The sequence below is a fragment of the Octodon degus genome, unplaced genomic scaffold (assembly GCF_000260255.1).
Source record: "Octodon degus isolate 3935 unplaced genomic scaffold, OctDeg1.0 scaffold00285, whole genome shotgun sequence".
NCBI classification, from domain to species: domain Eukaryota; kingdom Metazoa; phylum Chordata; class Mammalia; order Rodentia; family Octodontidae; genus Octodon; species Octodon degus.
In genome coordinates this window covers 622,232-644,757 of record NW_004524861.1, presented here as the reverse complement: position 1 = coordinate 644,757, position 22,526 = coordinate 622,232, and the positions used below count along the sequence as shown (strand labels likewise).

Sequence of the window (22,526 nt, the reverse complement as noted above, 5' to 3'; positions counted from 1 at the left end):
CGCCCAGTCCAATATCATGGCCCCTAGCCTAGTGTGCCTCCCGGGGCTCTTGGAATGTGGCTAGGCTGAGGAACTAAATTTTCAACTGCATTTAAATTTAATTAACTAAGTTTTAATTAAATTGTCAGTGTAAATGGTCAGATGTGGCAAGAGGCTCTGATCTTGGACAGCATAGGCTTAGAGGGCTGTGGACACCAGGTTCCCCTCCATCACCCCAGCAGAGGGGAGACCAAACAAGGTAGGGCTTGTTTGTTTTGCCCATCCTGCACCCAGTCAGGGCAAAAGAGCATCCCAAGGACACTAATCCCAGACTTCACATGATGTAAAGCCCCATGGGCCTCAGAAGAAAAGGAGAACTCAACAGTATGGCAGCACGGTGTGGTGTGGCAGGGCTGGGGACACTGGCCTAGAGGAGGCAGGGGTGGGGCAGGCAGGGGTGGCTTTTCTGGAGAGATCAGCATGGGCAAACCAGCATGGAGGCTGCCACTCATGCACTGGGAGCTCAGGTACTAAGGAGTATGGAAACTAGAGCCGCTGGGGTCCACCCAAGAGTACCACCAAGACCTACGTGCTGTCTCAGGGGGCTGACTCTCCCACAGGCTTCAGAAACCAGCTTTGGTTCTGGAGCAGGGATACTGACCCTGATCCTCCTTGCCTGCCTCCCTCAGGCCCTAGTATCTGGGAAAGGTCCTCTCACCAGGCCCCTCGGAGGCTGGGGCTCCATCCATGCAGACTTGGGTCTCGTCCATTGAAGAAGGCTTGAGGGTGTACACAATGAAGAGCCCAATCCTGGACACAGCAAGAAAGAGGGACGAGGGGAATCGTGTTACCCTGTGGGCCACATAATACTTCCAGAAACTTCTAAAAGCTGTTAGGTTCATCAGAGAATTGACCTCTGGCTTTTGCAGATTAGCAAGTGGAAAGGGTGAATCTGAGGGTGGCACGGGCTGGCAGGCACTCTGACCCAACGCAGGGCCAGCACTGCTGCGGGGACGGCCATACTCATGGGGAGATCAGAAATGTCGGAGCAGCAGGGGTGAGTAGATGCCAGAGGAGGAAACCACCTCTCACCCCAAATCCCCTCTCTTCCAACTCTCAGCCCTGAACAGGGCCCTCCCTAGCAGGATCCTAGTGCTGTCACTGGACCGAGCACAGCAAGAACACATCTGGCTCTATCCTTTATAACACTCCAGGGAGCTTGGTAAGGTACCTGAGCAAGTCCCGGATGCTGAAGTGGCCCCTTAGCTGACAGCCGAGGATGCCAATGATAGTGGAGACCTTGGCAAGAGGGAGGCTGGGCTCGTTGAAGAGGAAGATGAGCTTGGGGATGAGCTGGGCCTGGTGGGCGACCTCGGCGTTCCTCGCCCCTTCCCTACAAGCCCAGGAGGGAGGCAATAAAAGCTTTTACTGGAATGAACCAAATTCGCTGTGTTTCTGCTAAAAAGCTTTTCAACACTAGACTTGTTCCTGACTCCAGGGTTCTCTTGGCACCTTGTCAAGATGCCATCAGACACCCATCGAATACTCGTCTGCCAAGTGCCAGAGTCGCTGGGGCACTGCCTCCAACCCTCCACCCTCCGGAAACAGCCTTCAAAGACAAACCCCAATTATTGACTTTTAAATCCTGAGCCTTGAGGAAAACTAATGTCGGCCTCAGAAAACTCAGCACCAAGACAGCAGACACTCATGTAACCCGGAGCCAGTCCCCATGCAGAATCAGGGGCCTGTCTGGGTGTGCATGCCATCTTCCTGCCCGCCCAAGCCACAAAGTGGACTTGAGTATCCTTCCCTGGGATAACCACAAAGCCGGTTTCCAGTAAACTGTACTCCCCCAAAGAAAGCAGCTCCCAAGGTAAATGTTGTTTCTTAGAAAACAACAATTTCAGGTGGAGAAAATAAAAGGGAAGAGGGGCGGGCACAAGAGGAGGGGAATTGGGGTGGGAGGATGGCCCCTGTGGCACCATCTCTTTGACAGGAATGCACTGAATTCTGCTGAGCTCCACATCCCTGATGCCCAAAGGAGGCAGAAGCAGCCCATTCTGAGCCGGGGAAGCCGCACCCACGGCCTGCAAGCTTGGCTGCCTGGATAGCTGTGTGCTTTGCTGAATTCCCAGCGTTAGAAATAGGGTGGGAACTGTAGTGAGCTTATAGGAAGCTCCCCAAAATAAGAGTCTGGATGAACAGCACTAGGGTGCTAGTGGCCAGTGGAACAGCAGAGAGGGAGAGGAGGCCAGCGGAGGCCCTTAGCAGCACCTGCGGACTCCCTCAAACTTCACCTTTCCAATCACTCCAGCTAAGAAGCCAGCCTGCTAGCCCCGCTGCAGGCCCAAGTTAGCCCGAAGAAACTCGGCCCTTTCTCCAAGACCATCAAATAATGAAACCTTGGCCTTGCCTCTGCCAACCCAGCTAAGCTGAGGAGCTGTGCCCAGGAGCTGCCCAGCAGCCGCCTGGCAACCATGGAAGTGGTCTAAAGAAATTACATGGCCAGACAGGACCAGGGACAGGGCCCAGGCCCAGGCACATGGAGGCCGGGGAGAGGGCAAAGCCATGCATTTCTCCTTCAACTGCACCTTTCCCTTCTCTCCCCCTTGCTCCTCCTTCCTGTCCTTCTTCCTCTTCCTCCTTCCTCAAGCTGCTCTGGGGCCCGTTTCTGCCACTTGCAACTGAAAAAGCCATAATCAGTTAGAGAAGTGGCATGGAGAAATCCCCAGAGAGGGCAAGCCGAGAAGCTAGCTGAGCCCTGGAGCTGAGTTTTCCTTTGCTGGGCACAGGGCTGAACCCAGATTTGATGCTGATTTCCTGGCCCACAGAGGCTTCTGAGGCCCTGGCTCCTGTTATCCTGAGTCCAAGGCTATCAAAGGACAGAGATCTATCCCATGTACTCAGCCACCAGGAAGGACAGCTCCCACCTGCCCACCTTGGGTGCAGGGAGGAGGCCTCAGTCACAGAGCCTCATTTGTCCTGCCCTCTCAGCCCTTATTCCTGGCAGGAAGACTTAGAAATCACACAGGGCTGCAGGTGCCCACCTACCTCGGTGACTGGAGGATGTCCGTGAGGTGGGAGAAGAGGCTGAGCTCCAGGTTGTCTGCAGTGTTCATCCAAAGCTGAAAGACAGAGCACGCATGCTGAGCCCAAAGCACATGTGGGCCAGGGTCTGCAGGCAGCGTGGAGACAGAGAAGAGTCTTCTGCAGCCTAGAGCCAGCTCTACAATGGGGCTAACTCCCTTGACCTGCAACAGGTAAGGGCACTTCTCCCGAAGAAGCTCAAATGGCCCCCAGCTCTGCTGCTGCCTGGTGCTCACTGCTGGTCTGGATTCCAACCAAGGTCACCTGCTCTGACCATGCCTGCATCTGCCCAGCACTGGGTCCACCCTGATGAGACCATATGACAGATGCACTGCATGCACAATGGAATTTACAGACAAAAGAGGTCCCATTTTGCAGATGAAAAAATAATGGAGACAGAGCCACTGAGTGAGTGACAGCTATCATTCTCTGCCAGCCAGTCAGAGAGGGCTGGAAACCAGGCCCTAGCCTTTTGAGTTTTACACATCATGAACTACACGTGGGTTAAGTACAGTAGAAAAGCATCTGTCACCATGCCTCTGGGCAGGTCTGGTGGCAGGACGTCCCCTCCCATTGCTTCTTCCTTTCTATTTATCATCTCTAAATCCTGACAATTCCCAAGGCCCAGGATATAGCAGGTGGGGACATAGGTCATAAGAGTGTACTCGTAGCAGCAAAAAGAGCTCAGCCTGCAAACAATGCCACTTGCTCAAGGGAAGAGACCATAAAATGCTCAGATGTACAGCCGTGGGACAGAACCACAGGGAGAGGTGTTCAAGGCATTGCTGGGATACCTGCCACCAGAACTCGGTGTGCACTGTTCATCCTGTACCCATAAGCCTAGAATAGAGCTCAATTTATAAAGCAGGCACAATAGGAGATTAGCAGGGATAGCTCATAGCAAAATAGAACTATAATAGCAAATACTATCATGGCTTATTTAAAATTTATGAGTTGTTGATTTCTAGAATTTTCTATTTAATAGTTCTGGACTCTGGTTGACTGTGAGTAACTTAACCTGTCCACAGTGAAACCACAGATAAGGAAGAACCACATTATCTTTGTTGCGGAGGGAGTCTCAGGGAGGCTGAGTCACCCTGGTCTCTGGTTGGCACAGACTGGTATCACAGCTTCACAGTTTCTGGTCTGCACGGTAAAGAGGGCAGACAGTGACCCACAGGGCCAGCGATAAGCCCGCTTGAAACTGGCAGGAGTCCCTACTCTGTTCTGACTGTAGAGGAAGTGCAAAGAGCCCAGTGGACATGGTTCGTCAGAAGATATGCATGCATGGGCCACCTCTCTCCAACCTCAGGAGCCTGTGTCACACACATCATGTTCTGTGTGCTTAATATGGATCGCTTTCGTTTTTTAGAAGAATGGAAGCAAAGCAAGTAAGCATGATTCTTTGAAGCCAGCCCCAGCTGACTGTTTCCAGCCCTCAGTAAGACCTAATGCAAGCACAAGCACCGCCGGAGGACACACTGGGAGGTAAGGAAGCCACGCAGGGTACACCAACATTCCCCCTGCAGGAGTCCTGCAGACATGGAGCACTCACTCAGGAATCTGGCCATTCAACCACAAACAACAGCTCAGTGCTGTGAGCCACAAAGCTGAGAGAGTAACAAACATACCACCTAGCATTGTGGGTCCCCTGTTCTCTTCCTACAGGAGCGTCTAGCTCCCTGTTTCCCATCCAGGACACTAGAACAACACTAATTTACCACATCTAGTCAAGGTTACTAGCTTTTCTAGAAAGATCATTCATTCATTCATTCATTCATTCATTCAGTGTTGGGAATTGAATCCAGGACTTTCATGCTGGGCTACATCCCCAGCCCTGTTGTTTGTTTGTTTGTTTTTGAGACAGGGTCTCCCTAAGTCACTAAGTCTCCTAGGCTAGAATCAAATTTGCAATTCTGCCCCCCAGAGTATAGAAGTTTCTTTGCACTGTATTAAATATCTGAATTTTGGGAGACATAGAAAACTGATTCTTTTGGTTATTGTCCTGCATCACATAATCCTACACCAAGGGTTGTGCTGCAGGACTTGGATTAGCCTTGTTTGAGTATCAGTGGGCCTGTTCCTTTTCTGCCTCCTGAGAGGGTCCCTAAGGCTCCCTTACAAACCCCCCGGGTTTAGAGTTTCTCTCTACAGGAGGTTGGCTTGTACAGACTGCAAAACGACAATTCCATTTACTTGACAGTGATGGGATCATTTGGGCTTTTTATTTCTTTTTGAGTAAGGGAGGAGGCCACAGTCACAGAGCCTTCTTTGTCCCGCCCGCCCTCTCAGGACAAAGGAAACCTAAGTTGTCTCTGAAAGGGTTCAAATGGGCTGAGCTTTCCCACTCGTTTGCATGCAACCTCTCACTGCAACACTCTCCTCCCTCCTTCCTCGCTTCATGCTTGGGGCCCTCCATCTGATTTTCTCTTGCCCATCTTTTCCAGTGCCGAGGTTAGAACCCAGGGCCTCGCAAGGCTGAACAAGTGCTCACCCGCTGAGCTACACCTCCAGCCACTGACCAGTCTCAACAGAGGTTTATTGATTTTATGGGAGCCAGATCTTAGTGGTTCTCTGAATGTTCTCTTTCCTATTTTATTATGTTTTCATCTTTTTTTTTTCTTTCCTTTTTAGTTAGAACTTTGTTTTTTGGGTTTTTTTCCCCTTTGTTTGGTTTTTTGGTAATTCTACCTTCCTCATCTAGAAGCTCAATTCATTAATTTTAAAATGTTGTCCCTTTCTACATAGACATGGATGGCTATAAATCCCCCAGCCCTGCTTTCAGCAGCAGACCCCCAGTGTTTGGGGGGTCCTAGTCCTGTTGCCATCCTTCAGTTCTAATTTGCATTATGACCTCTTCACTGATCCCTCTCTTTAACTCTGCTGCCTTTGTGTCAATATAGGTTTCAAATTTTCCACCTGAATTTCTGCAGCTATCTCTTGATCGATCCCCTGTTCAGGGCTCTTGGGACCAAAGTGACACACCTAAAATAAAACCCTAACGTGTCCACCTTCATTTAGCATCCTATTAATAGCAGCAGCTTGGCAAAAATTTATTGGCAATCTAAAAATTGTTTATAAAGGCCTTATCCTATGATTTAACTTCGGTAGCTTATTCTGGAAAACGATTTTAAAGTGGAGAGAAGTGCTGTAACTAGAAGAGTACTGAGGACGCCAGGAACTTGCTGCATGGCGGAAGGTTCTTCCCACCTCCGGGCAGTGTCTGTGTTCAGAATGAAAATACTGAAGTGTATTTGTTCCATGGAAAATGGCAGCGCTCACAGTAAGAGCTCTAGTGTGAGTAGGGAGAAAATGCAGAAAGAACCACCAATTGCTCCGCAACTTGTCTCCCTGAACATCTGGGGTCTTAGGTATAGGATGGTCTTCCTCTTACCTTTCTAACTTGAAACTCTATAAGAGTAAGCTAAGGTATAAGCAAGAAGTGGCTCTTAAAAGTATCCCCTGGATCTCTACCTACAGGCCAAGGCTTATACCAATTGTCAGCATCTTTATTGGCTCCCCACTTCCCCTCCACTGATCCTACCTGCACTGACACAGACCAGCCTATGCCCCCAGGTTGCAAGCACAGAATGCCGAGCTGTGCCCAAGTAGAGGGCCCACAGGCAGCAGACCCCCACTGAAGGCTTGTTCTCCGCTGGATTCTATGACTCTGCCCTAGATGCCACTCCCTAGAGCTCTTCTCTTCTCACCCTGTGCCTTCCCTACTGTGGTACCCAGCCACCTGGCAGTGAGGAGGCGCTAGACACAGGGCCTGGAGTCAAGGGGACTCCAAGACACAGCAGCCCGTCTCTACCAGCTTCTCCTCCACATCAGTCTTTTAAAGAATCAGTGGAAATAGCAAAGCGTCATCCAAAAGCATTGGGGTCACTCTCCTCTACCTTCTTATAGATGTGATGCTCCATAGCTCAGAGGCCTCTCTCAGATGCTAGCTAGTTTAAGTCCACCAGAGCCACAAGAAAGAGATGATGGCTCCCTGCTACATGTAAGGATAAAAGAATCCAGAAAGGTGAAGAACACTGCCCAGCCTGGAGGTAGCAGGATTTAACTAGAATCTTCACCAGGGCTACAGAATTTGTGTGGTCCCTGCCATGGGGACTCTGGGGGAAGCTGATCTACTGGCATACAGGAACTTCCAGACGTTTACCATCACACACACACACACACACACACACATGCCTGAGGGACTTGGCCTTTTGGTTTACCTCAAAATCGCAGAGAATATGCTGGAAGACACCCATGTTGGTGACAGCAGATGGCCTGAAGCCCAGCTCCGCAGTGCCGGCCACAGAGAGGATGAGCTGGAGGATGCGGTGGTTGAGGAGAGAGGCTTTCTTCCGCAGGAGGAATGCCAGGATCTGAGACAGTGACATGTGGAGTAGCTTCTGAATGCCTGGTGGGGCTCACCATCCCTCTGCAGCCCACCCCTGGGTGGCGTTGTTGGCAAAGACCAGCTCATTGTGCTACCATCCCTGACACCATATTCTCAGAAGATAAGCCTGCGCTGACTCTAGGGCTCCTGCCTTGCTGGTGTTCCCTTTCCTGAGCTCAGATGGCTTGGTCTGTCTGGGTCCCCTGCTTCTCTCTGAAGCTCCTCCCTGGCACCTGAGTCCTCCTCTCCCTAGCGGGGATCCCACTCATCTGTACAGCTTCATTCCACACCTCTCTCCTCTCCCAGACACTGCCCTCTTCTTCCAACACACCCAGAAAGAGGACACAACACCTTTTCAGACTGTCCTGGTCACAGTTGCCACATCTGTGATCCAACCACTCCTTCTTCCCCCATTAACACCTAGTAGGGTGACTGCAGCGTGTGCCTCTGATCCTGTTCCTGTGGCACCTCAAGGGCCACCTCCCCACCATGCAGTAGTCACTCAAAGACAGTGTCCCTGTCTCCTCTCACCAGGGCAACTGAAAACAACAGTGAGCATCGCATCACACGGGCACAACTGCCCTGCACAAGCGCCCATCTAGTACCTCAACCTGTGCTTGCACATGTAAGCAGCACAATCCTCCACAACAAGTGTGCTGCTACTGGCTTACATCTGAACAGACTGACACAGAGAGATGAGCAGCTAGCAGTTCTGAGCAGTGTGGAGCCCCTTGTCTCTATGAAGCCTAATGCTCACAGCGGCCCCATGATGCATGAGCTACGGCAGTCCATATCCCTACAGACACCAAGGCAGAGAGGGTAATAAACTCTTTCATGTTCATAGAACAAAGTTAGAGGACAGTGTTCCCAGCCCAGCAGGCCGGCCCTGAGGCAGCCGTGGATGACACACGGAGCATCCTAGAGCCACCAGAGAAAACACCAGAAGCTGCATACAGGTGAGCACCCAGCCCAGAGCCACACAGGCTGGCTTTCAGGTCCTCCTCTGCTGTGACCATGCTAGTCCCAGGGCCTGCTACCAGCCAAAAGCCACCCTGGAGGAAATGTTTCTATGGCAAAGGAGCCCATCCCAGTCCCTTGGCTGTGGGCTTGGCTGAGGTGGCTTACCTGGTACCCGCTGATGTGCTGCATGAGGCGGTCGCACATGGGGTTGCTGGTCAAGACTGAGTGCAGGACCTTCACAGCTGCATACATCATATGGTCATCCATCGCTAAGGACACAAGGCCCAGGAGGATAGCAGGACCACCAATGAAGTCCAAGCTGCTGGCCGCAGGGCTGGAGTGAAAGACCCTCACCCCTGCGAAGGACACAGAAGGTGCTGGATCAGTCCGTTGCAGCCACGCTGTCATGCCCAGTGCTCACAGCAGGCAGATGCAGGGACCACCCAGTACTGCATGTAGAAAGCCAGAAGGGGCAGGGGGAGGGGCTACAGAAGACCCAAAAGGTGAGGGCCTGATGAGGGCTGTGTGTGTAATCAGAAAGCCAAAACCAGAGGCTACAGGATGGCACACACTGTTCTGCGAAGAGCCAGGTACTAAAGAGCCAGGCGCACTCTACTGCTTGTTCCCCTGCACACCTGGACTTCTCCTGCCCTCTGCCCACTGCTGGGCTGGGCCCTTGCATCAGCTCACTGCCTGGCTTTTGCCCCATTGCCTGGTGACCAGCACATACTGCCTATGAGTCTCTAAAGCCATCAATGACCTCTCCTGCTGCGCTGCCTAGGCAGGCTCTACTTGATACCAGCTACAGCTGAGTTCTCCAGAAATCCTCAGATGGGCCGGGGGGTGCTGACCTCTGTGCCCTTTGGTTCTGACGCTGGCCTTCCTGGGCCAGACCCTAGCATACCCCACCCAACCTATCCCATGCTCCACAGCTCCAGGGAGCACCGACCCTTCTTGAAGAGCAGTGAAGGCTCCCAGGCAACCTACCTAACTGGCCCACAGCAACAGCTCCAAGGGGCCGGAGTGAACCTAAGAGGTGCCCAGCACAATTTCTCAGCAGAAACACGGGTGTGGTGTGGTCTCGGGAGGAAATGTTCATCTACAGAAATTGGCAACAATTAGTCTTGAGAGTTTCCTAGAAAAGAGGGGTTGTTGTTCATGAGCCCTTAGGAAGCCAGGGTCCGTGGGGGGCTGGCCAGGGATGGTGGTCCATAGGCAATGATTAGTGTGTGAATCATACTTGAACCAATGTCAGGGTTGGAAGCCAAAATGTGGGGCAGCCATCCTATTCCCAAGCTGTGTATTAACTGAGTGACATTGGTGAAAGCAGCTTTTGGTGAGGGCTCAGGTGGGCAGGAAGAACATAAGGTCACTTCAGGGGACCCAGCATGCCAAGGCAGCCCTGGCCTTCTCAGCCTGGGTCATCCCCATTCTGCAAAGCCCAAGCCCTCTTGACTTCTAAAAGGTACAAGAGAGGAATCAGGGTGACCTGTACTGGGAAGTACACTACATGGTGAGCACAGCTGTGGTGTGGCGGCACCTAGTCCCTGACCCTCCTGCTGCAGGGCACTTTTGGCCCGGAGGCTAGCAATAATATAAACAGATCAGCCAACATGCATCAGCACTCAGAGCCAAAGGCAATCTTCACACAGGAATGAGAAGCTGTAAGTCCCAGGGCACCCACATCTATATGCATTTTGCTGTTTTTTCTACACTTCTACTGTTTTTTTTTTTTTTAAATGTATTAAGTACAGAGTCTGCAGAGTCTATAGGATTTCACTACATAAAGCAGACTCATAGTGATCCTCCTGTTTTCAGCCTCCCAAGTGCTAGGATTACAGGTGGGCACCACCACACCCAGTCTCAATCGCTGTCTCAGCACGCCCCAGGACTGGGGCCAGCACAGCACACCGGGGATTGAACCATGGCTGCTATGCTCTGCCTAAGCAGGTGCTTTAGTCCATTGAGTTATCTGGCCAGCTCTATACTTTCACTGTTTTTAAAAAAGTCATAGCCATTCTAAGCCCATTTTTGCAGCGTTAAGTGGTCAATAGAATCAAATGACCAGCACTGCTTTTTATACATCTTAACCAAAGTGAAAATATTCCATTTGTTCTTGCTGTAGTAGGCAGAGCGCCCACTTTTTGAGCAATTACAAATAAAAGGGCCAGCCCTGTGGGATGTGATAAGTAGAAAACACTGGTAATTCCATGAAGTAGAGCTTATGCATGCATGTATCTATCCAGACACACTCAGAGAAACATGAGATAGTGTTTGCTTAAGCACCAGAAGCTGAAGCATGCCAGGAGAGCCAGATTACAACAGGGAGGGACAGCAGAGCTAGAAGGGCTACCTCCTTGGCGATCAAGCGGCTGTCCACCTCATTGTAGGCATTTCTGAGGTCTGCCACACTGGTGATGGAAGAGCTGGCCACGTGGAGGCCAAAGGAAACCTTTTCCTCAGCAATGAGGGACATGGCCTCACCATCCGGGTCTTCTCCTACAGCAACACGTCTCTGTCAGGTACAGTCTCTCTTTACAGAGCAGGCAATGAACCCTCAGGCAATTACACATCTTCAGTCACACAGAAAAGTAATGGCTGAGAGGAGGTTTGTATGTTGCTGTACCACAGGTCTTTAGGGAGTTGTACAGTAATACGTCTTGTGCTTTACTCTACCTTGGGCTTCTCTGACCCTTACAAAAGCTGTAGCCACATCTCCAAGGTTAAGCCTTTGGCAAAATAGAGATATTCCAGTACTAAATTACCAGAGTTTAACATGTCTATCGAGTCTCTGACCTTGCTCTCCAAAGCCAATGTGCTAAGGGATAAGAAATCTGATTTATAGAAAAGGAAGTGGGAAATTGTTCAGGAGCTGCATGGCCAGGGTAGGTATCTAACCTGGAATCAGCACCCCAGCCCCAAGTCATCAGGATGGAATACCATACTAGGGACATGTGGCATGTGAAGAGAGAGTTCACAGAGCTGGCTGCAGCCCTGACCTGGTCCCGTTGCTCTGCTCAATGCCACTTGCCACAGGAAATGAAGTTCAAACAAAATATAGGTCTGGAGACAGAAACACTCAGCAGCACTCAATCGCCCTTCCCCACACACGGGGCCTCCGTGCCCCAGTGCATTTATCACTCTTCCCAGACGGGAGCTGACCCCCGACTTGATGAGCACAGAGAGCAATGTTCTCTGCTTGAACAGCCAGCAATCAATACCACGAATGTGGATGTTTTGTCTGCCTGTTTAATAATTGAAGACAACAGTATACTTTAGTTAAAAAGCTTCTTCATTAAAAGGAATGTAACTTATTTATCTCATTCTCTTCTCTCTTTCTTTGCTGATGGTATGAACCACCTATCCTCCTCCATTAGGAGCTCTGGAGATGACTCTAAAGGATATTATCATTTCCTTTTCTGTGACATTTTCTGTTGGGTTGTAAATATATAATGATCCAATTACAGAGGTCTTGCCTAATGACTGACCTGTGCTGAGTTTATTCTTTACAAATGTGCTATAAATAACTAGATGTCCATTTAAAAACTAATACCAGCAGCAACACTATAAATCAAAACACTCCATACCTGGAGCATGCACAGCCTGGAAGTTACCACAGTATCTTGGACCAAGTTTGATAATAACTTCCAGAGTATCCATTGATATGGGTTCTTCAAAGAGATAGGTAGGGCCAAGGCGCCAGATTAATGATGACTTTTGTCTCCAAATCCGAGGGGTCGCAACATACCCATACACATCCACAAATGAGGAAGGATCCATTGAAATAAAGGGTCCCGGCAAGGCCTGGATGTAGAGCATCTGGAGAAAAAAGCAGGGTGGAGAAAGGAGCCAGTGCTTGATCTCAGAATTAGTCAGCTAAGTATAAGTGATGCAGCATAATGAACTATGTTCTCTCATTAAAATAAAATATTTTATCTATGAAATTAAGAAGAAAAATCGAATCTAAGAAGCATGCAGCAAAACAAACTACCAAGTGCAGGTATAAGCAAAAAGCTGGCACTCCTTCGGGAACTGGATAAGACACAGAGGAGCCCCAAAAGTCCCTCTCTTATTTCAGTCATTTCACTAAAACTTAAATGTCCATTATTGACACCTTAATGAAGCTCCATAGAGTAACAACAATTGTAGTCATATAGCTTAGAAAAGAAAAAATAAAACTATCTGCAAGAGATGCGACAAGGTAGAAAACTCCAAAGAATTTTTTAAAATCCCCCAGACCACTGATGGGAAGCAGTTTTGTGCTTTTGGTGTATGCAGTCTACTGCAGCCCTTATGCCACAGGTTTGCCAGCACTGTGAGTTACAGGATATCAGATCAACACCAAGAAATCACACATTTGTAGACTAACAAATATGCCCAAATTAAAATTTAAAACAATATCAGTTGCTCAAATAGAGAACACATATTTAATAAGACATGAACAGGATCTATACACTGAAAATTTCAAAAGGATCATGAAAGAAGTCAAAGAAGACCTATACAAGTACAGATACATACCATGTTCATGGATAGAAAGATTCACTACAGTACAGGTAAAACTTTCTTCTACTTGATCCAGAGGTATAATGCAATTCCTATCAAAATCCTAGAAAGATTCTTTTGTACTCAGAGACAAGCTAATTCTAAAGTTGATATGGAAAACACAGGCTCTAGAGTAGCTTAAGCAATTTTGAAAATGAATGTGAGAAAGCACAGTACCCAGGAACAATTCATATGGTCTAACTGTAATAACCAAGATAGTGTATTGATCCAGTGACAGTCAGAGATCAATGAGCCAGAACAGGGAACCCAGAAATAGTTCCAAAAATTTGCACAAACCATTTTTGACCAAGGTGCAAAATCAGTTTCACAGTAAAAGAACAGCCTGTCAACAAGGAATGCTAAAGCAAGAGGCATCCAGATAGGCAAAGAAACAGATTTCTACCTCAACCTGAATGCAAACTATTCTAGAATAACCCAGGAAATTTGGCAAACTCTACTTAATGGTTCAGTTACCCAACTCAAAAATAGTCCAGTGTAGCTAATCTGGGATGCATGCCATGTGGGAGAGCTCGAACGAGCCTGTCCAGGTGATTCTAGAACGCAGCCTAGGGGAGACCCTCACTGGAACCTGAGTGGAAAGCCAGCTGTCCCTGCCCACCCTGCCATCTGTCTTCTTCTGCCTGTTCTTATTGGTCTGGCCCCATGTCCAGCCTTCTGCCTGTCTGTGAGCTCAGCCCACTTTACTGTCCTTTCCGTGACTGTGCTCAGGCAGCATTTTCACTAGCAAATGTGTTTCACTAGACATCACACCTGCTCCTAAAGAAGACACAGAGCCGAGTCAAGACCCTCCAGAGTGACAGGGCTGGGAGGCCAGTGCAGTGGGGGCAGGAACATCACCTCACCTTGGCTGAGCCAATGGCCTGTCCATCCAGGTAGGTGGAAACAGTACAGTTCCTTTTCATTTCCTTGGTGACAACCACAGCCAGGTGATGCCACTGACCACAGGTCAACAGCTGGCCACATCTGACCTGAAGCTGGCGCCCAGCAGAAGGCTCCATGGTGTCCTCGGGCTCCATGACATCTGGAAGAGAACACAAATGCCAAACCATCCTGTGGTATCTCACCCCAGGCTGGGCACCTAGGGAAGAGGCCTAGCCCTCTCATGAAACATGACACCATCAGCAGTAGCAGCCATGGCTTCTCAAGCACCAGGCTCTGGTTATTTTATTGTCACAAGAATACTGTGAGGTAGGTACTTTGCTGTTCCCATTTCACCCTCCTGAAACACAGAGAACTTAGGTAATTCACCCAAGGTTGCCCTGCCAGGATTCAAACCTAGGGGACAGATTCCAGTAAGGTGCCATACCACAGCAGAGAGCTTCCATGGTGATACACACGTGCGGCCAAGGCCTGGGGGGCCACTTGCTATGGCCAAGGATGTGACTTATTTGGACTTTCCCTGTGCTGCCTAAGTAACTGACTCTTGGGATACCAGACTGTCAGGAAGCCTGGATACTCTGGGGCCCCCTCAGACAGGAGAACTTGGGGAGCAAGGCCAAGGGCAGGACAAGGAGCAGGCAGGAACAGCAAACCTGAGTTCCCTTCATGGCCACTCTTCTGGGAAGCCATGAGCTGCACGAAGCCTCAGGCACAAAAACTTTACCTGCTTCACTATTCCAGCAGGGGTGGAACCCAGGGACCACGCCCCAAAGTTGCAGAGACCAGAAACCACCAGGTTTTACACGCATCCAAGGTCAGAGCCTGTAACTCAGCCCCCTCTACCCTAGTGCAGCAACACCACTTTGGATCCCGAGGCTCACCCAGGGGCTGGAACTCCTTCTCTTCTGTGGACACCACCAAGGAGAGGCTGTCTGGGCAGAGGCTGGCAGAGAAGCAGACAAAGGGCTGCTCGGTCCTGGCCAGGTGGCGCACCAGGGTGAGGAAGCGGAGCGGGTGGGCCTCCGTGAGAGCAGCCTGCTGGCTGATCAGGAACCAGCAGGAGAAGGTGAGGCCCCCAGGGGGAGGGAAGGGCCTGGCACCACCTGGCACAACACAAGCACAGCCTTAGGCTTTGACCCTTGGGAGGTGTGTGCTCACTGGGCTCTGGGCTGTGTCACCCACAGAGGCGCTGGGCCCAGCCTGCTCACACACCCCCATCCAATTCACAACCCAGGATGCTGATGCCCGTCACACAGGGCAAACAGGAGGCTGCCTGACATCAGCAGGGTCCTTGACGTGATGCGTTTCTGGTGGACCGTAGCACGGCCTCAACGCCTTTTCCAGTCTGCTCCCTTGCCCTCCACAATCTCTGTTGCCTTGCCATAGAGCAGACAGGTCACCACTGTCCCCAAGGCCTGTCACCACCTGGATTTCTACTCGGTTGATCTGAAGCCAGGCTTTGTGCTCCACAGGGCAATGGACACTTGACAGTGTCCATTTGCTCTGCTCTAGGGAAGTGCCATGTGCTCTGCCCCATAACAGGGCTGGTGACACAAGTCGATGGCAGACACCTGGTGCCAGCCCTCCTGGGAAGAGGTCTGTCCTGAGCCCTGAAGGCACAGCTCTCAGCACCCACCTGCTATGGGAACTAGAGTCCCTCAAGGCGGGAAATGTGCCCGTCTCTGCCCATGCCACGTGCCACATAGTGAGTCAGACCCAGGCTCAGCGACCCAGTCACCGTGAGCCTCTCAGTGTTGACTCCGTGGCCAGGTTCTGAGGCCTTGTGACACATGGTGACCAAGGCCTTTGTCCAAGAGGGTGCAAGCAAACTCGGCAGCTAGAGGACAACCATCTGTGGATACTCAGGACCAAAGAGAAGATTCACACTTTCTGGAAATGTTAAGTGGAAACTGACCACTGGGGCCACAGGAAGACTCACTCCTGGAGCCAAAGGGGACCTACCTGTCCCAATCCCTCCAGAGATAGAGTACTCGGTACTGGCCCCCATAACAGTTGACAGGGTTGGAATAAACAGGCACCTGGGAAGAGGAAACCATCTCGGATCAGCAGCTGCCCACAGCAGCATGGCTTTCTGGACCACAGGACTCAGAGACCACATCCCAAGGACAGAAAGCAGCTGCTGGTGTTAGGAGACCCTGAAGAATGGGCCTAAAGTAGAAGTGGGACAGGACAGCATCGTGTAGGAGGCAGCCACAGTAGGGAAGGGCGCTCTGGTCCTCCTAGCTGGGGCTGCTGCCCTGGGAAGTCTCAGAGGCAGATGCCCATGATTGAGAGAAGTGGGACAAGCCAGGAGCTAGTTTTGCAGTCCATGTTAAATGCACTAGGGGTTCTGGGAAGCTAATAAATTGCTCTCGGGGTCATGGACACATTCATACCCGTAACCCTCCACAGACATGTCAAATTCCACAAAGGATGGAGCCAGGGCTGCCCTCTGTGGCTGCAGGTTGCGTGGGGAGGTCATGGAGATGAGACTCAGTGCCGTCTGAAGGGCTGGGGCAGAGTCCCGGGTTCCCCCGGGGGACTCGCTGTCACAAACCACAGCAGGACCAGCGCTGGCAGGCCCCTCAGCTGTTCCTGGATCTGCGGTTGGAGATTCTACAGCAAGAAGTAAGAAAAAAGACATCCTGGGCCCATGTGTCTGACTCACCTCAGCCAGGCGGAGCACATAGCAGTCCCTGGGCACTTCCAACCCCTCAGGGAACACCAGAGAAGAGCATGAGCTGGCCCCCCTGAAGCGCCCCCTTTCACTGCAGCATGTGCCCCTCTACAGTCCCACCAGGTCCACTCCTGCTCCTCTGCCTCTGCCTTAGCCGTAGTGTCCTATGTGATCTTACAATTGGGCTCTGCAGCTTCCATTTCTCCCAGCTGACTTCCTGAACAGTGTCCTCCCTCTGGTCATCAGCCAGGCTCCCCTCTAGCCCTCATTCCTCCCAGAGTTGTGAATGGTGCAGGAAGCTTGTGGTATGCCCATGGCCTGGGCACACCAGACACCATGGAGTTATGAGGGAGACTCCATCACCGTCCTGCGATCTGGGCCCCAGTGGCAGGCCAGTGTCCCAGCACCCAACTGGACTGGGAGGCAGCTTTTCCCACTGGACCTGGCCTTTCTCCAGGGACCCTGACTCCTGAGGAACATATAAAACTGTTCTTAACCTCATCACTTTCCCCATGGCGGGAGACCCACCCCCTGCCTGTCAGCCTGCTCTCCCATTTCCCTAATGTACCTGAGCACCCAGGGGTTTCTCCACTGCCTTCAGGAGATGCTTTGAGGAGTTTCACTGCAGCCGACAGGGGTCGGGGAATTCCTAGTCCTAGAAACTGCCTGGACATCGAAACATATGGGAGAACCAAGTGAGGACATTGCACAGGCAGAAGTTTTCTCCCTCTTCATCTGAGCCTCTTCCCTGGGCACCCAGAACCTGCTCCCTGTGCCCCTGCTCCTTCTCAATTGCCATGCAGACGGTGTTCCTGCGAGGCCACCCAGAAAGCTGGCAGAGTCAGCATCCTCAAGGGGAATCTTGTGAGGTATGCTATCCACAGGCCTCTAGGAGCCTGCCTGGCTGCACAGTGGCCCACCTGGGTGGCCGCTGGTAGGAGGGGCTGGCCTGTGGCTGAGTAGTGCGATTCTCAGCACTGCCCTCCGTTTGCTCCTTCAGGGCATCATAAGGTCCTTGGAGACTCTCCATCCCCCTCCTGCACCATCCGTGTCTTTACATCATGCACATCTGTTCCTGCTGTAGGCTGCCTTCCCTCCCCCTGCAACTTCCCAGGAACTCGCCTAGGCCTCAGGAGTCAGCCCAGCCTCGCCTCCGTGAAGCCCCTTCCCTGAGTCACTGTTGCCATGTGTAGGCTCTGTCTGCCTTGTATGCACAGACCAAGGTCACGTCTGTGGGCTCCAGTGTTGAGTGCTAGCGAGGCAAGGAGGGGTCTCGGGACACCTGCCCCTGCAGAGGTACTACCCATCACCCGGCAACACACTGCAGGATTCAGGCACACGCACATGGTACCTGAGCACATCAGGCTCGATGGCCTGGGAAGCGAGCTTCTCGAAAATCCTGATGAGACGCACATGCAGGGGGCTGCTGCTCGAGCTGAGGGCCCTGAGGCAGGAGGCCATGAGTGTCCTGAGCATGCCTGCCTCACACATGATCTGCCGGTTCTTCTCTGACTTCACCAGGGACAGCAGGTGGCTGGCCACGGAGCATTGGATCTCTTCTGACAGCTAAGAGGTGTTAGAAAGCAAAGCGGCCATGAGCTCTTGGGCCCAGAGCGTCCTTTGGGAGACTCAGGCAGGCATAGGTGGCAAAACAGGCAGACTATGGCCCATGGCACCAAACCCTGTCCATGTCTGGGGCGCTTCCACGAGTCCCCTGGCCCTCATGGCAGCCTGAGGGAGGCTGGCCTCTGGGGACACCACACTGCAGTCAGTTGCAGGCCTTGGCAAGAGCCCCAAGAGCAGCTGCACAAGACTCAGCTGTGGTATGAGTGCTGCCTGCCTGCGTGATGTTAGGACCTTTCTGGCTTAAATGCTAACACAGAAAAGTCTACGTTTCCACCCAATAATCCAGGCTTGTGCCTCCTCTCAAGGATGGAACGACTCAGGTGCTGGGTGGTAGCTCTCTGTCACAGCCGTCCCGCACCACCCCCACCATCTTCACTCACTGGGCTCCTGTGTTAGAGTGCACCACTGATGCAATGAGTAGAGGTGGCCTAATTGTGTGAGCCTACCTGAAGCACCCCACGGACTCATGTGCACACACATCCGTGTACGCACATGTATGTACACACGCTTGCATGTACGCCCCATGGCTGTAGCAGGTGCGATGGTCCTAATGTCTCCCAGATGTCAGCTCCTCCACCAGTGTTCTCTCTGTCTGCCTCTCGTCCTGCTCTTGTCCTGGGGACACTGAGCTCTCTCTCCTCCAGCGCTCTGCAGGGTTTGAAGCTCCCTCCCATGCTTTGTGGCCCATAAGGAATGTAAGTGAGAAAGCACGAAGTAAGCTCAGTAAGTATTTGAGCAAAGACAGTACAACCATTTTAACAATCTCCTTTTTATATAAGAAGATAAAGCCAGGCTTGGAGACCCAAACCTATAATCCCAACATGTTGACAGGCTGAGGCAGGAGGACTGCAAACTCAACACCCAGCCTGGGAAACTTAGCACCTTAGCACAAGGGAGTGATCCCATGCTGAGACAGGAAGCCAGAGGTGAGGAGGGGCCTGACACACTTCTACAGCAAACCCTGGCTCAGGACCACGCAAGGCTCCTGTGAGAACTGCATTCGCACTTCCTGAAGGTGCCTCCTCTCCACCTCACACAAGGGGACCCTGTGGGATGCACTCAAATCATATCTGGGCCACAGGAGCCCCCTTCTCCTTAAATGTGACATCTCTACATCCAGAAACCAGAAGGAGACCTGCCCAAGCTGGTTTGTGTCCAGCAACTCCAATGTCATGGCTTTCTCTGGGAAGGTTTGTCACAGTCAATGTAATGAGCTCTCTGATGGCCCCCGTCTTTCCTGGGATGTTTTGCCGGTGTCTCCTGCATCCTACCCTTTCTTCTCCATGTGCTGGAGACCAAATGAGCAGTCATTCATCGTGCTCTGAATGTCCCCTCCACCAGACCCGTGTTAGTATATTTGGTAACTGCACTCTTTTAATTTGGGGTGAGAGTTGGGGAGACGGTCTGTGTGAAGCAAGACACAAAAATAACATTGTGTTGCATTATTAATAAGAGCTAAAAAGAAATGCCTATAATCTCCAGTTTTTATTACCAGCACTTTGCTTATTGCTTTGGGACTTTTGGTTTTGATTTTTGGTTGCTATTGCTGTTTGTTTGTTTGTTTGTTTGTTTGTTTTCAACTGAGCAATAATACTTACACTTTAAATAAAAAAACAAAAAAGAGGAAGAAAGGCAAGTTTTCAGAAGGGAGAAACGCTGATCTTGTCTAATGGTGCCACAAGTTTACTCCAAAACTGTTCAATGCCCCGTAATGGAGGAGAGAAAATTGATCGTCCTCATTATTGCTACAACTCTGTCAATAACAATATTGCCTTGTTTTGAATAAAATGTGCTGCTTTTTTTCACTGTTGGTTCCAGTAAAGTGGGGTTTTAGTGAAAATGTGAGTGGTAGCAGGAAACCGGTCTGTTTCCCCCTACAATGGGATTGATTTTCCTATGGCACACGACTTCCAATATAGGAAGGGGGCCATGCTCAATCAGGACTTCATGTAAGAGTGTGGGTCACAGGCCGGCAGTGAGCAGGACCTTCGAGCGAGTGGGTGCTGAGCGGACCTTTCCACTCTCTCCCCTGGACGGTCCACACCTCATCTTGTCCCTGTCCCACTCTCTCCTGGTCCAGATTCATCTGTTCCCAAAGTCTATTCAGGGCCCAATCCTGGTGGGATGGTGGCCTGGATCCTGTGGTGCCGTAGTCCTGAGTCCTGGGTCTTGTGGGTCAGATGTGGTCTGTGCCGAGAAGTTGCTCCCCAGTGTGGCAACATGCTGGGCCAGGTGGGAGACCCTCACATCATAGGGACAATCTCTCACCATGCGATCTCTCACTATGTCACTCTCCCATCTACTTTTGGTCCCCTCCAGAGCTGAGCCTAAACCAGTGCCACGCCCTTGAGCCTTCAGAACTGGAAGCTGCATGAGCCTCTCTTCTTTCCACAGAACCCAGCCTCAAAGACTCTGGCACAGTAAAGACAGTGGACTGCTACAAAGGAGTGATTCAAGGAGGGGACGTTGTGGAGTCTGGACCCAACCATGCTGACCTGACAGACAGAAATCCACCAGGCCAAGCATCCTCTTCCCCCAAAGCTCCTAAAGGAGCTGGAGATTTTATAAGCTGCCTGAGTTTGGATTCACAGTTGATGATGTGGGATGAGAAGTGCCAAGCTCTGAGTGATCTCAGATCACACATTACCAAAGAGCAGAGAGAGGGCTCTGGAGACACACAGGCCTACAGTGTGCAGGACTTAACAGGTGTGCTGGTTTTACCCCCACTTTCTTAGCAGTCGACTCCCCACATGGGCAGAAGATTTCCATGCTAGCCCAGGCCGACCACCCTGATCACTGGTTTGTGCAGGCTCAGAAGCTCATGGTCTTGGGGTAAGACAGAACCCACACCTCCAGGGTGCCTTCCTTCCACGTGCTCAGACAGCAGAGACCAGCACCCAGGCACATGGACCGTGCTGCTGAGTCTTGTGCCTCTTTCGTGGATCATTTATATTTGGTGGTCAGTGCCTCCTGGTAGCAGAAGCCTCGGAACTCACATTTGCAGAGCATTTCTCCTTCTGATGGGACGTCCCTTTGGTCCGCCCTGTCCTCTAGCCACAGAGACATTCTCACACTTTGCACTGATGCCCAGGGCTATGGGGAGTCTGTTCCAGTCCCATCCTTTTGCTGAGATGCTACTTCACTGGAGCAACAGTACACACACCCTCTCTTCCAAGAAACCTGGCAGACTTTTCCCCACAAGCACCATGTCCTTGCTTGCACTGGGGTGAATATCACACGTCACCTAGTTCTCTTTCTTCCTCTCGCCTACCCTTGTCTTCTTCCTCTCCCAGCCTTTTACCATGGTGAGCCAGGATAAAGACCCTGCACCTTATTTCTTCCTGTCTGTCTCTAATCCCCCTCGTGACAGCTGCCCTGCAATTACAGAACCCAGGTGGTACACCTCATCCAGAGGGCTGACCAGGTTGTCATAAAAAGTGATGCACCAATTAGGTGCTGAAAATAGTTAAGACAGCACCAGGGCAGCAGGGAGATTGTTCTCTTAATAAGGGAACAGTGGTGTGCAGAGGCCACGAGATGACTTTCAGGGAAGCCTGAGGCCACACAGGACAGAAGCAACATGAGGGCCCTGACACACCATGCAAAGGGACCCACTCTGCAGACAGCCTAGTCCTGCAGTACCACAGCTCCAGGAGAATCTGAGAATGCAGCCCAGAGCTCCTTGGACTGCCCGTGCTGGAGGGAAAGCAGCCTGGTGACCCAGATGGCCCTTGTTCTTGAGAGTATTGGAGACATCCCAGCCTTCTGGGATGGGTACCCTGAGAAGAGGGAGTCTCAAAAATGACCTCTAGCAGGACTCAGACCACAGGGCCATCCTGTGACCACTGTGTTCACTCCACACTCCAGCCACTAGCCTGGCCCACCCCAAATTGGTCTCCAGGATCCTGCTCCAGGTCCGCAGCCTGGGCCTAACATCCTGGACCCATGTGGCTGTACCCAAGCTCACAGCTGACCATCTAGCCGGCTTGCTGCTGTCCCCTCTGACAAGTGGAGTTGACCATGCAGGGTCCTTATTCTCAGAGTATTGGAGAATACTTCCTTGTCATACGTGAACATTCCTGAGGGCCAGGCACAGGCCTGGCTGTCTCCACTGAATTGTGCCTGATGGACTCAGCTCAAGCTGGTCAGACCTCCCCTCCCCTTTCTGCCACCTGATGGCTAGCCCTTCCTCCATATTTAAGCTGGCTGCTGTCTAAACTTAGCTCAGCTCACCCCCAAAGTGCAGAGCCGGGGGAATGAAGTGCCCAAGTCTTGGCTCACATGTAGACAGCAACCCTTAGTTCACTAGCGGTCTTCTGCGATCAGCTGATCAACAGTGCACTGGCTAGAATTACAGCTAGAATA

The 22,526-nt window shown here is 51.4% G+C and overlaps 1 protein-coding gene across 3 annotated transcripts in view; it reads right to left on the bottom strand.

Moving 5' to 3' along the window:
* Positions 1-22,526, bottom strand: part of Wdfy4 (WDFY family member 4) — a 240,968-nt gene that overhangs the window by 149,081 nt on the left and 69,361 nt on the right. For 2 of the 3 annotated variants that reach the window (XM_004646962.2, XM_023707249.1), the window contains exons 14-27: positions 17,887-18,101; positions 17,104-17,201; positions 16,255-16,474; positions 15,821-15,897; positions 14,740-14,961; positions 13,822-14,000; positions 12,004-12,235; positions 10,770-10,915; positions 9,404-9,515; positions 8,582-8,772; positions 7,290-7,442; positions 3,031-3,104; positions 1,211-1,372; positions 698-789 (exon numbers count right to left, since the gene is read on the bottom strand). In XM_004646962.2, coding sequence (XP_004647019.1) covers positions 698-789; positions 1,211-1,372; positions 3,031-3,104; positions 7,290-7,442; positions 8,582-8,772; positions 9,404-9,515; positions 10,770-10,915; positions 12,004-12,235; positions 13,822-14,000; positions 14,740-14,961; positions 15,821-15,897; positions 16,255-16,474; positions 17,104-17,201; positions 17,887-18,101 — 2,173 coding nt within the window. The remainder of the gene's footprint in view (positions 1-697; positions 790-1,210; positions 1,373-3,030; positions 3,105-7,289; positions 7,443-8,581; positions 8,773-9,403; positions 9,516-10,769; positions 10,916-12,003; positions 12,236-13,821; positions 14,001-14,739; positions 14,962-15,820; positions 15,898-16,254; positions 16,475-17,103; positions 17,202-17,886; positions 18,102-22,526) is intronic. The other variant, XM_023707250.1, reaches the window with a different exon arrangement.